The 12063-nt window shown below is 37.5% G+C and overlaps 1 protein-coding gene across 1 annotated transcript in view; it reads right to left on the bottom strand.

The window, feature by feature from the left end:
- The window catches only part of THOC2 (THO complex subunit 2), a 94830-nt gene extending 82841 nt beyond the window's left edge, over nt 1–11989 (bottom strand). Inside the window, exon 1 of the mRNA XM_007448346.1 lies at nt 11919–11989. Coding sequence (XP_007448408.1) covers nt 11919–11989 — 71 coding nt within the window. The remainder of the gene's footprint in view (nt 1–11918) is intronic.
- Nucleotides 11990–12063: the final 74 nt, after the last annotated feature.

Here is a 12063-nt window from a genome sequence, read left to right as displayed (position 1 = left end):
CTTTCACCATAGTCCCTCCTCCTGGCACAACACCACACAACTGGGAGGAAATTCCCAATTCCCAAATTCTCCCTGAGGAGGGAAAGATAAGACTGGACTATATATACATCTAACATTCTGATTGGGTTGGGGGGGGGGAGTGGGCAACAGCTTGGCAATCTCTCCCTCAAGGGAGAAAAAAGAGTGTCCAATAGCCCAGCCTTTGGGGAGGGGGGACTGCCTGAGAGACTGGTTTCTGTCTAGCCTGACTTAGGGCACTGATGGCACCCAGCATACTCTAGCTGCCTGGGAGCCACTAAGAACAAAAAGAGCTGGGTGGTGTGCTGCTGTTTCACAGGACCCATGGTATAAGAGATGGACACCAGAGAATGCAAGAGAGTGCCAGTTTCTGGAAAAAAAGAAACTGGAAAATCCCTCTCATCTGGAATCTACACATGAGTCCAGAGAAGACATATCCAGAGAAAAAATTTGAGAGGCCCCCAGAATCTACAGCCAAGCTGATTGGTAAAGGCCTTTCCCTGTACTAAAGCAGTCCATAAAGACTGGGATAAGAGTGTTTTTTCAAATGCAAGGATACCAACACAAATTACAAAGAACATAAAGAAACAGGTAAAATGGTCCAATACAAGAAACAAAATTAGTCTCCAGAAACTGATCCTAAAGAATTGGAGTCATATGAATTATCTGACAAAGAATTTAAAATAACCATCATAAAAATGCTCAATGAGCTCAGGAAAATGATGCATGAACAAAATGAGAATTTTAACAAAAGGACAGAAAATTTTAAAAGAACCAAACTTTGGAGCTAAAGAATGTAACAACTAAACTGAAAAAGTCACTAGAGAGCATTATGGATAATTCAAGAGCATTATGGATAGTCATATACAAAAGAATGAAATTGGACACTTCTTACATCATACACAAAAATCAACTCAAAATAGATCAAATACATAAAAATAAGACCTGAAACTGTAAAACTCCTAGAAAAAAAAACAGGGGGAAAGCCTCATGACATTGGTCTTGGCAATGATTTCTTGGATATGACACCAAAAGCACAATGAAAGCAAAAACAGACAAGTGGGACATCAAACTAAAACTTGTGTGTGCAGCAAAGAAACAATGAACAGAATGAAAAGGCAGGGGACTACCCTGGTGGGCCAGTGGTTAAGACTCCATGCTTCCACTGCAGGGGGCACGGGTTCCAACCCTGGTCAAGGAACTAGGACCCTGCATGCTGCACGGTGCGGCCAAAAAAAAGAATGAAAAGGCAACCTATGAAATGGAAAAAAAAAATGTTTGCAAACCAGCCATGTATCTGATAAGGCGCTAATATCCAAAATATTTAAGAAACATGTACATCTCAAGAGCAAGAAAAAAAATCTGATTTAAAAATGAGCAAAGAATTTGAATAGACATTTTTCCAAAGAAGACATACCAATGGCCAATAGGTGTATTAAAAGATGCTCAACATCACTTATCATCAGAGAAATGCAAATCAAAACCACAATAAGGCATCACCTCACACTTGTAAGGGTGGTCATTATTAAAAAACCCCAAACAAACAAAAAAAACCAGAAATGACATCTGATAAAGGACTATTATCCAAAATATACGAATAACTCTTAAAACTCAACAATAAGAAAACAAACAACCCAATTTAAAAATGAGCAAAGACCTTAACTGACACCTCATCAAAGAAGATATACAGATGGCAAATAAGCATATGAAAAGATGTTCCACATCATATATCATCAGGGACATGGAAATTTAAACAATGAGATACCACTACACACCCATCAGAATGGCCAAAATCTGGAACACTGCCAACGACAGATGCTGGTGAGGATGTGGTGCAACGTAACTCTCAATCATCACTGGTGGGAATGAAAAATGGTACAGCCACACTGGAACACAGTTTGGTGGTTTCTTACAAAATTAAACATACTCTTACCTCACAATCCAGCAATCCCACTCTCCTTGATATTTACCCAAAGGAGGTGAAAACTTATGTCCACACAAAAACCTGCACATGGATTTAGAGCAGCTTTATTCATGACTGCCAAAACTTGGAAGCAACCAGGATATACTTCAGTAGGTGAATGGATACATAAATTGGTACACTGACCCCATGGAATATTATTCAGCACTAAACAGAAATGAGCTATCAAGACATGAAAAGGCATGGAGAAACCTTAAATGAACACTAATAAGTCAAAGCCGCCAATCTGAAAAAACTACGTAGCATATGTTTCCAACTAAATGTCATTCTGGAAAAGGCAAAACTATGGAGACAGCAAAAAGTTCAATGGTTGCCAGGGGTTAGGAGGAAGGATGAATAGGCAGAGCACAGAGGATTTTTAGGGCAGTGAAAATACTCTGATACTATAATGATGGATACACATCATTATACCTTTGTCCAAACGCATAGAACGTACAACACCAGGAGTGAACACAGAGGTAAACTTTGAATTTGGGGCAATTATGATGTATCAATGTAGGTTCATCAGTTGTAACAAATGTAACACTCTGGTGGGGGATGTTGATAATGGGGAGGCTGTGCATGTGCGGGGGCAGGGGGTAAGGGAAATTTCTATAACTTCCTCTCAATTTTTCTGTGAACATTAAAACACCTGTTTAAAAAATTAATTCTTTAAAAACCAACAGAAAATAAGTGTTAGGGAGGATATGAAGAAACTGGAAACCCTGTGCACTGTTGGTGGGAATGTAAAATGGTAAACGGTACGGAAGTTCCTCAAAAAATTAAAAATAGAACTACCATACAATCTAGCAATCCCACTTCCAGGTATTTACTCATAAGAGTTGAAAAGAGGATATCAAAGAGGTATTTGCACTCCCATGTTCACTGCAGCATTATTCACAGTAGCCAAGAGATAGGAACAACCTAAATGTCCATCAACAGATGAATACATAAAGAAAACATGGTGTATACATACAATGGAACATTACTCAGGCACAAAGAAGTCCTGTCATATACTACAACATGGATAAGCCCTGAAGATAGTATGCTAAGTAAGTCAGTCACAGAAGGATAAATACAGCATGATTCCACTTATACGAGGTATCTAAAGTAATCAAGCTCATAGAAGCAAAAAGTAGAATTTCGGTGGTTGCCAGGGGCTGGGGGAAAGAGAAATGGGAACTTGCTGTTCAGTGGGTATAAAACTTCAGTCAAGCAAGATGAAAAAGATCTAAAGATCTGTTGTACTACACTGTGCTCATCGTTAACAATACTGTACTGTACACTTAAAAATGTGTTAAGATTTATCTGATGTTATGTTTGTATCTACAATAAAGAAAATGTCCTTAATGAAATAGTGAAAATTAATTTTAATAAATCCTAGCCCTGAGAACATGCCTTTTTAAAAAATACGTATTTTTAATATTCTATGTGACAAACTGGAAAGTATACATAAAACATTTCTGTCACACACCAAAATACCATGGTTGTCTCCAGGAAAATCACCTATACAACTGTTTGAATTCTGAGCTGAACTAGCTGCTTTTTCACAGAACACCATTTTTACTTGAAAGAAATGACAAACTATGGTTATTCGGATTTGGGTCTTTGGCAGGCATTTTCTCAAAAGTGAACCAAGAGAGCCAGTCACTTCAAGAAAAACAACTGAGAGTATTTGTTGCCAATGATAAAATGTAAGGTTTCAAACAAAAATTAGAATTTTGGAAAACTTTTATCTGGCACCACGGACTTGGCTAGTTCTCAATTCATAAAAACTTTCCTGATAAGTTCAGTGATGATACTAAAGAATGTGGGGGTTTTTTTATATTATACTATATGTATTGTGTCAATATTTGGAAGTGCTGCATCATTCAGTGAACCAATATTTTCCAAACGACCAATGCATGATGTTGCAAAATAATGCATGGGTAAAAGACAGATTCCAAGTAAAAGAGAGACAATTGGATTTCAACTTAACAAAGTACAAAAAGTACACTGATATGGTTTTGGATTTGGCATTGCAACAAACCATTAACAAACTACCACCTGACAAATTTTGACATGATATCAAAGAATATCTACAATTATCTGAAAAGGCTACTAAAATTCTCCTCCTTTTGCCAACTATTTATGTGTGAGGCTGAACTTTCTTCATATACATCAACCACAACAATATATTGCAACCCCTACTTCACAGCACACATAAAAATCAACTCCAGTTAGATAAGACTTAAAAAGGGAGAGCAAAATAATGTTTCCAGAAACTCATAGGATAAGTTCATTAACCTGAAAATGGAGAGAAACTAGTAAACCCAAAAAAGTACTAATCAAAAAGTAAAAGATTGATAAATTTAACTACATTAAAATGAACAACTTCTGCTCATCAAAAGTCACCACCATAAGAGTGGAAGTACAAGCCTAAGAATAACAAAAGATATTTGCCACACATAACAATGTAACCCACAAAGGGGACAAATACAGACTATAGAAAGAACTCCCACAAATCAATGAAAGAAGTGCAAACAATCCAACAGAAAAATGGGGAAAAGATATAAAGAGGCCTTTCACAAAAAACCAGAAATCCAAATGGCCAATAACACAGAAAAAGACGCCTATGCTACAAATGAACGCATATGCAAAACAAACAGACTCACAGATATAGAAAACAAACTGTGGTTACCAAAGGGGAGAGGGATGGGGGGCGAGGGGAGGGGGAGACAATTTAGGAGTATGGGATTAACAGATACAAACTAATACGTATAAAATAGATAAGCAACAATGATATACTGTATAGCACAGGGAATTATAGCCATTACCTCATAATAACCTATAATGGAGTATAATCTGCAAAAATACTGAATCACTATGCTGTACCCCCAAAACTAATATAATACTGTAAATAAACTACACTTCAATTTTAAAAATCGGGAAAAATGCCTATGAAAATATGAACCCCAAGAAAATAACATTAGATACATATTATATTGACCAAAAATTTACAGTCTGACAATATTAAATGTTAGCCAGGATGTGAAGGTGAACTCTCATACACTGCTGGTGGGAGTATATTTTGAAATAGTCTGGCAGTATCTAGCAGAGCTAAAGTTAATCACAATCTAGAACCTAGCCACACATACAATGTATGTATTCTACAGTTCAGTATATATCCCACAAGAACACATGCTGTGTACACTAAGATACCTGTATAAGAATGGTTCTATAGGCACTGTTGGTAACAGCCAAAAGCTCAAAACAACAAAATTGTTCACTGGTAGCCTAAGAGATAAACTGTGGTATAGTTATACAATGGAGTATCTTTTTTAACTATGAACATCAAAGAACTGCAAATACTTGCAAAAATATGAATGATTCCTAAAGACATAATGTTGAGCAAAAGCAGCCAGATACAATAGAATACACCCTCTATGATTCCATTTATATGAAATTCAAGAACAAACAAACTTATTTGGGTAGCAAAACTGTAAATAAAAACTAGAGAAAGCCATAAATGTCAGTTACCACAGGGGAGATAAAGAGGGTGCAATCAGGAAGGGGGACTATGCTGACTAGAGCTGGATATGAGTTACATGGGTGTGCATCTTACAGTGATTCTTTAAGCTCTATATTTAGATTTTATGTACTTTTCTGTATTTTTTTAATTTCACATTTCAGAAAAAGAAATATTCTTATTACAAGCTGTACAAAGCTCTAACGAAAAAGAAGAGAACCAATGAATGTGCATGTTTCTCACTCTTTTATGTCTAGCAATGCTCTTTCCATAGTCAATAAAACAAGTAACTTTAAGACTTACAGAATATGCTTATATATCACATCTAAGGTGAAATATGATGCCACATGATAATCATCCACAGAGAGATTATCTACTTTGCAGATTATGCATGCCCTTGCAGTTCACCTCTCTGTGTCTTTTGATTATTTCAATACTTGATCATCAGAATGAGCAGGGTACAGTTCAATAAACTTTTCCCAGTCAACAATTCATTTGTAGGTCTCACAAAATTATTTCCAAAACCAAAGAATAAAAATACCTTGCCACTGGAGAACAATTACTAAATTAAATCTGCATAGTTTGAAAATCTCATTTAGTTATTAGTTTTTAACCAATTCCTATTAAAAGAACAAAAAAAAATTTTCAGAGAGCACCTTAGAAATGGTTAAATAAGCTGATTTAAGATTGACCCCAAGTACTTTCAACTACTTCTGAGAACCAGATAGGCCTTCCAATGTGTTAAGGCAGTGGGTAAGCTTTTAATTTCTCAAAATAAGTTAAACCTACCACAAACTTACCTCAAATTAAAAAAAATCAATCTTCATTACATTAGGCAATACAAAAATATCTGCTTCAAGACTATCATCAGAGAATATAACCTAAAAATGTCTGACACCTAGCTTCTTTTTTGTTAAGAGTAAATATATAAGAAGGTGCATCAAGGCTGCTTCAATATTTGCTATAAAGTACTGAAACAATTCCCCCTTGTGGTTCTCACTGTCCCCAGAGGTTCGTTTCCCTTTAGAATGTAGTAGCAGGAAATACTGCATCTTTGACAGAAGAATGCAAGGGAAATCAAGTAACTCATCTTTCCCTTCGTACCCAGGCTACTAAAAAGCAAGGTCAAATATTCCTTCTTACAGTGAATGTGTTTGCTTATTCACATTTTCAATAGCTTCCTTTTCTATTTGTTTTAATAAGCTTAATGCAAATGTCTTTTGTTATAATCCTTCCAGTGGGGAGGGGGGAATGTCAGTGTTCCAAATCCCACTTAATCTAATGGTACAGTCATTGTTACATAATTTTTAAAAATCATTGAAATGTAATTTCATCTTGTCAGTCACAAGGCCACAAACATATTCATTAAAGGATGCAGATGATAATGTCATCATGAACTATTAATAAGCATCTCAAAGATTTGCTCAAATTGTGTAAGGAATCACTGATGGGTTATTATGATAAGGCAACTTACTTGTATAACAGATACTTTGATTTCCCTAGTATAAAACACTTCTGCCTTAGTTGTTGGAGGAAACTAAAAACAATCACTAAGAATTTTCCCCCAATCAGTAGATTTGTCCTGGCTCTTCCCCTAAGTAATTCATTAACAGAAGTATCCTTAAGTATCCTAAGTATCTTTAAGTATCCTTAAAGAAACAATTCTGTTTCTGAATGTTGGGTGTCTTACTACAGCTCTTATACAGTTTTAGTTCTCTATCCTAAATTTTAAAGAGAGGAAAACAAAACTACGTCCAACAGTTGCCCATTTTAATGTGGTTTTAAAAATAATCAAATATTCTGCCTCAGTACAAATTCAAATGATTATTTTAGTCCTTTAATAACCTCCAAATAATTGAGTTTACCATTTTTTCCACTTTTATAACAGTTTGATGCTACTGTGGAGATGCTATCTCAGGCCCCTGAGAACAAAGAATATACTTTCTGTCAAATATCTGTGAAACTTAAACTGAATAAAATGTCTTAAGTTCTTCCAAGAACTTAATGTTATTTTGCAAATACTCTTTAACATGAGTATTTGGCTTTCCGTCTTACTTGGTCCTATTTTCCAGTAAAAAAAAAAGAAACACAACACAAGCCTGCACTACTTGATTATGTTCAACATCTCAAAGTTGGCTCTACATATAAAAAACTGATGTCAATCTGTGCTTCAATTCATTTTTAAAAACAAAACAACAGAAAAGGCTACATTTTGTTAAGCAAGTGCTACCTCTATTATCATTGATAGAAGAGAGACATAACCCACAAAAATGAACACTGGGACATGTAGTTTTATATTGAAAGATGCATTTAAGAAAATGAAAGAATGCACTTATGAGGAGGAAAGGGAACAGGAAATCTTAAAAAAGACAACAGAAGTTCCTGCACACAAGTACATTAATAGCACTCACACTACCTTAATTAAAGAATAATTTAATTTTTCTAGCGAACAAAGAAAGCAGTAGCCTGGAAAAATGTCCTGATACTGCTACAACATTTTCTGAAGAATGAATTTCTCTTACCAGGGAAATAAGACCAAGACTTATGAACACAGGTCAAATGAAAAAACAAATGCCAAATGAAAAGTAAGACATAAATGGTTTCAGATAAAGCTTCAGCTGAACTTAGAGCACCTTTTGAAGAAAAAAAAAAGACTTAAATACTAACACTAAAGTTTCTTAGAATGATTATTTGCTATAAACTCCCTCCTCCAACTTCCCTCCAAAAAATCCAGGACAACATTTAATGAACATCCAAATGTACTTCCATAAGTTCTGGAATATGTCATCTAGTAGCAGAAGAAGAAAAAGAATGGCACCAAAACATTTGGCGATTAAATTTTAAAACTTTATTATAACTACCAATAATTAATAAGGTAACACCCAACAAAAATTTCTAATTTATGTATAATTTTTTTAAAAGAAAGAATTAAGTTCTTTAAACAGATAATATTCAACAAATATAAGTATTTCAAAATTAAACTAAGTATTGACATGAGGCTAACATCTTCAGATTAAGAGCTTAGAATATAAATCCTCCATTAAGGTTGCTTGTGACACAAAGAAATGCTGAGCTCACTGTGTTAATCATGCCTACTAAAAACAAAATTCTCCCCTGGATCTACCAGTACATGCAAGTTTATTAGCTTAATCGTGGCAAACCCTATGCTAATATGAAATCATCAAGAAACTAAAGCTCTAATTCCAAAATTAAAGTGATTAAATCCATATCTTGCATATGTCACAGAATTTCAAAGAGTTTGCATTAAGATGTGAAACTCTGAAGAGCAGATCTAAGTGTTACTGGAAAGGACAATTATGTTTTGGTAGTCCTCCTCTGTCCTTTTGCTATCTCTTGGAAAAGATCATTTTAAGAATTCTGTAATTTACCATGAAAAACATAATCAGTATCTCTGGAAACAACAGATTGGCTAAGTATGTGATGGACCATTCAGATAGTCCTAGTTACTTAACAAAATTTATTCTTCAAAGCCAAGACTTTCCATCTTAATAGACAGTTGCTTTTCATGAGGCACAATTAAGAATTTTCCCTCTCAAAGTTATAAAATATCCCATACATTGCATATGTTCACTATGCTGCTGAAGTTGACTACAACTCCCAGAATACAGATTTACACTGCTAAGAGACAGACAAGAAATGAACTAATACCTCATGAAACATATCATGCATTTTTTTTAAAAAGGTAACTTTCAGTCAAGTTAAAGCTCATCTGCTAATTTATCTCATTAACAAGGAAAAATCCACCCAAGATATAATTTTAAATACTGGTCATATCTTAAAAGCCAAATATATGAATGGATTCATTAATAATTTGGTGGCACATTATTTTTTTAACATTTCCAGTTGCTGGTTTATATTTTAAGAAGCTGTTTTTCAGACAAAAGAAAGGATTTTTTGTAATATATTTATAATACCATTTTTTCTAATAAAATGAAAATGCTAACTCTATCTTTAGCAAGATACAAAAATTCCAAAGTTAGACTATATGCAACAAAGTTTTCAAAAAGGGAAAAGAGGTCCAGTAAATGAAGACTAAGCACTGGATGGTGATTTGTTTGACTATTTCATACAACTAACAACTATTTAAACTATTTCATTATTGTCACACAACTCTCTTCATGTAACAGAACCGAGTTATAAAACTGACTAAACTGATCTGGATCTACTATAGTTCAAACTACATTCCACAAGCCATGCAATAACTACATAAACGTTAAGTCCTAATAGCAGTTTTAAAGCAGCTCTTCAAACAAAGAAATTATGATGGGTAGCATGGATCATGTAAATATACATAAAGTGAATCCAAAATTCCATTTTGACTAGGTATTTCGACCTCCTACGTGACTTTTTGTCCAACCACTGCCAGTCAGAAGCCAAGCAGAATTTCCTACCCCAAATACCACTCATTCTAAGGTGGGAGTCATAGTAAAACTGTCAAAAACAGTTAGCTAGAAGGAGGAAGCTGAGCAATCTACAGATGACAGTCCCTAAATAACTAAGTTGGCTTTAAAAGTAAACAAAACAACAATGAACTGATTTATCCGTTTTGGGGGGTTATCCTAATCTAATATAGATGAAAATAATGGTTTGGTTTGGTAACTTCCCATCCTGCCTTCCTTGCACACAAGAGACTTAATAGTTATTTGTTAACTAGCACGTACAAGGATTTGGAAAATGTTCCTACCAGTTAAAAATGAATGCTTATCAAACAGACTTCTCTGTCAGTTAACAAAATAAGCTCTCTAAGCATATGCTAGAAAGGCTATGAGGGGTGGGGGAAGGACGGGGACGGGAGGGCTGATCCAAAAGAAAACGTGAGACAGTCCCCACTCTTCAAGGGTCTCTCAATTCGTTAGAGTACAAGAGTATACATGAAAGAGTCAGAGACTAATTAATTGCTAACCTGAGTGGTACAGACTTTAAGTGCAAGAGCTGTCCAAAGAAGTTTAAATATCTAAAGATTGGAATAATAATATTACTTTTAATAGCTATCACTTGAGTACTTACTATAAGGCAAGTGCTTTACAGGCGTTATTTAGTCTTCACAACAATGCTCTGAGTATTTATTATTCCCAATTTACTCAAGGGTAAACGGTCAAAGTGGTTAAGGAACTTACCCAAGGTCACTCGGCTAGTTAAGTGGCTAAAACTGCCGCTTACCCAGGCAATCCAAGTCCAGCGCTCACACTAAGACTGCATAAGGCAGCGCGAGCGCGGCAGGGGGGTGGGGAGGGCCATATAGGCTGGCGCTATTACACGCGCAAGATCGGCCAACGCATTCCCCGCGTTTCGTTCCAAGTAACGAAGTTTCAAAGATCCGTATCTCACGCCAGCAACCGTAAACTGACTACGGGGGTCGGCGCGCAACCACAGCAAAAACGGCTAACAGGAGTTAACCTCAGACGGGGCTGAGCTTTAATTAATAAAGCGATTCAGAGGAAAAAATTTGCAATAAGTTATTTGTTTTAAAATCTGGGGTTTGTTCCGCCGCTTAAGAGAATTTTCCCCCCGAGACAGGGAGAGCTGAAATTCGGGGCAAGGAAACCGCGGTTATAGCAAATTACTGTTTTCTGTATTACTGAAAGAAAAAAACAAAAACCCAAGTTGTGGGTCTACAGGAAACGCGTTATTCTAGGTACACGAGAACCTTGGAGAGTTGCCAAAATTAGTTGCAGTCCCAGGACAAAATGGGGTTTAGGAAACATTTAATGACGAAAGTTGATTCCAACCCGAAACGGCTCTAAGGTGAAAAGACGGAGCAAAGAAATGCCGGTAGGTCTTCGGGGAAAGCGGCAATCCTTGCTACACTTCGCCCACGGGCAGCGGCGCCGCGCGAGGCCGGGACAGTCCGAGAGACAGCTCCCGGGGAGGACGAGAGGTGCCAAGCGGGGTTCTTCCCGAAGCCCCGGGCTTCGCGGCGGCGGGCGGAGAGGAGGGGAGGGAGTCCGGGACGGTTCGGACTTCGGGCAGAGGAGGCGCCAGGCTCCAAACTGCGGAGTCGAACGGGTGCAGAGTAAAGAAATGGGACAGACTGAAAGTCCGAACCCTCCCGGCGCGGCCCCGTAAAGAGAAAGGAGCCAAGTGAGCTCAAGCGATGAGGGGGACAAAAAGAGACGGAACGAAAGCGCAGGGACCCGTAGGGACAAAACGGGAGTTCTGCTAAGAGGCTAAAAAAGACAAGCTCCGGCGGGCAGCGGGGCTTTCTGGGAAGCCGGGGAAGGCAGGAGGTCGGCGGCGATTACCAGTACCTCTCATCCCCGAGTTCGAAACTCCTAGACAACCATCCACACCCGCCACCCGGATGGGGGAGGGGACACCTCTTCCCCGCCACCACCTCCCCCCAAATATGAGAGCAAGGCTGACGCCCGAGCCCAGCCCGGCCGTGCGCCCGCCTCCAGCCCGGACACTCACAATTCGCCTCTCCCTGATTTCTCCCAGTTCTTTATCCACTCTACGGGAACCAAGACAGTTGCGGCCGCCATCTTCCCCTCACTAGTAGCAGAAACCCGGATGTGTAACACGCGAGCGAGGGGTCAAAGGGGAGCACCGCCCACGA

This window comes from Lipotes vexillifer, unplaced genomic scaffold (genome assembly GCF_000442215.2).
Source record: "Lipotes vexillifer unplaced genomic scaffold, Lipotes_vexillifer_v1.1 scaffold1524, whole genome shotgun sequence".
In the NCBI taxonomy this organism is placed as follows: Eukaryota; Metazoa; Chordata; class Mammalia; order Artiodactyla; family Lipotidae; genus Lipotes; species Lipotes vexillifer.
This window is presented reverse-complemented; position numbering and strand designations above follow the sequence as displayed.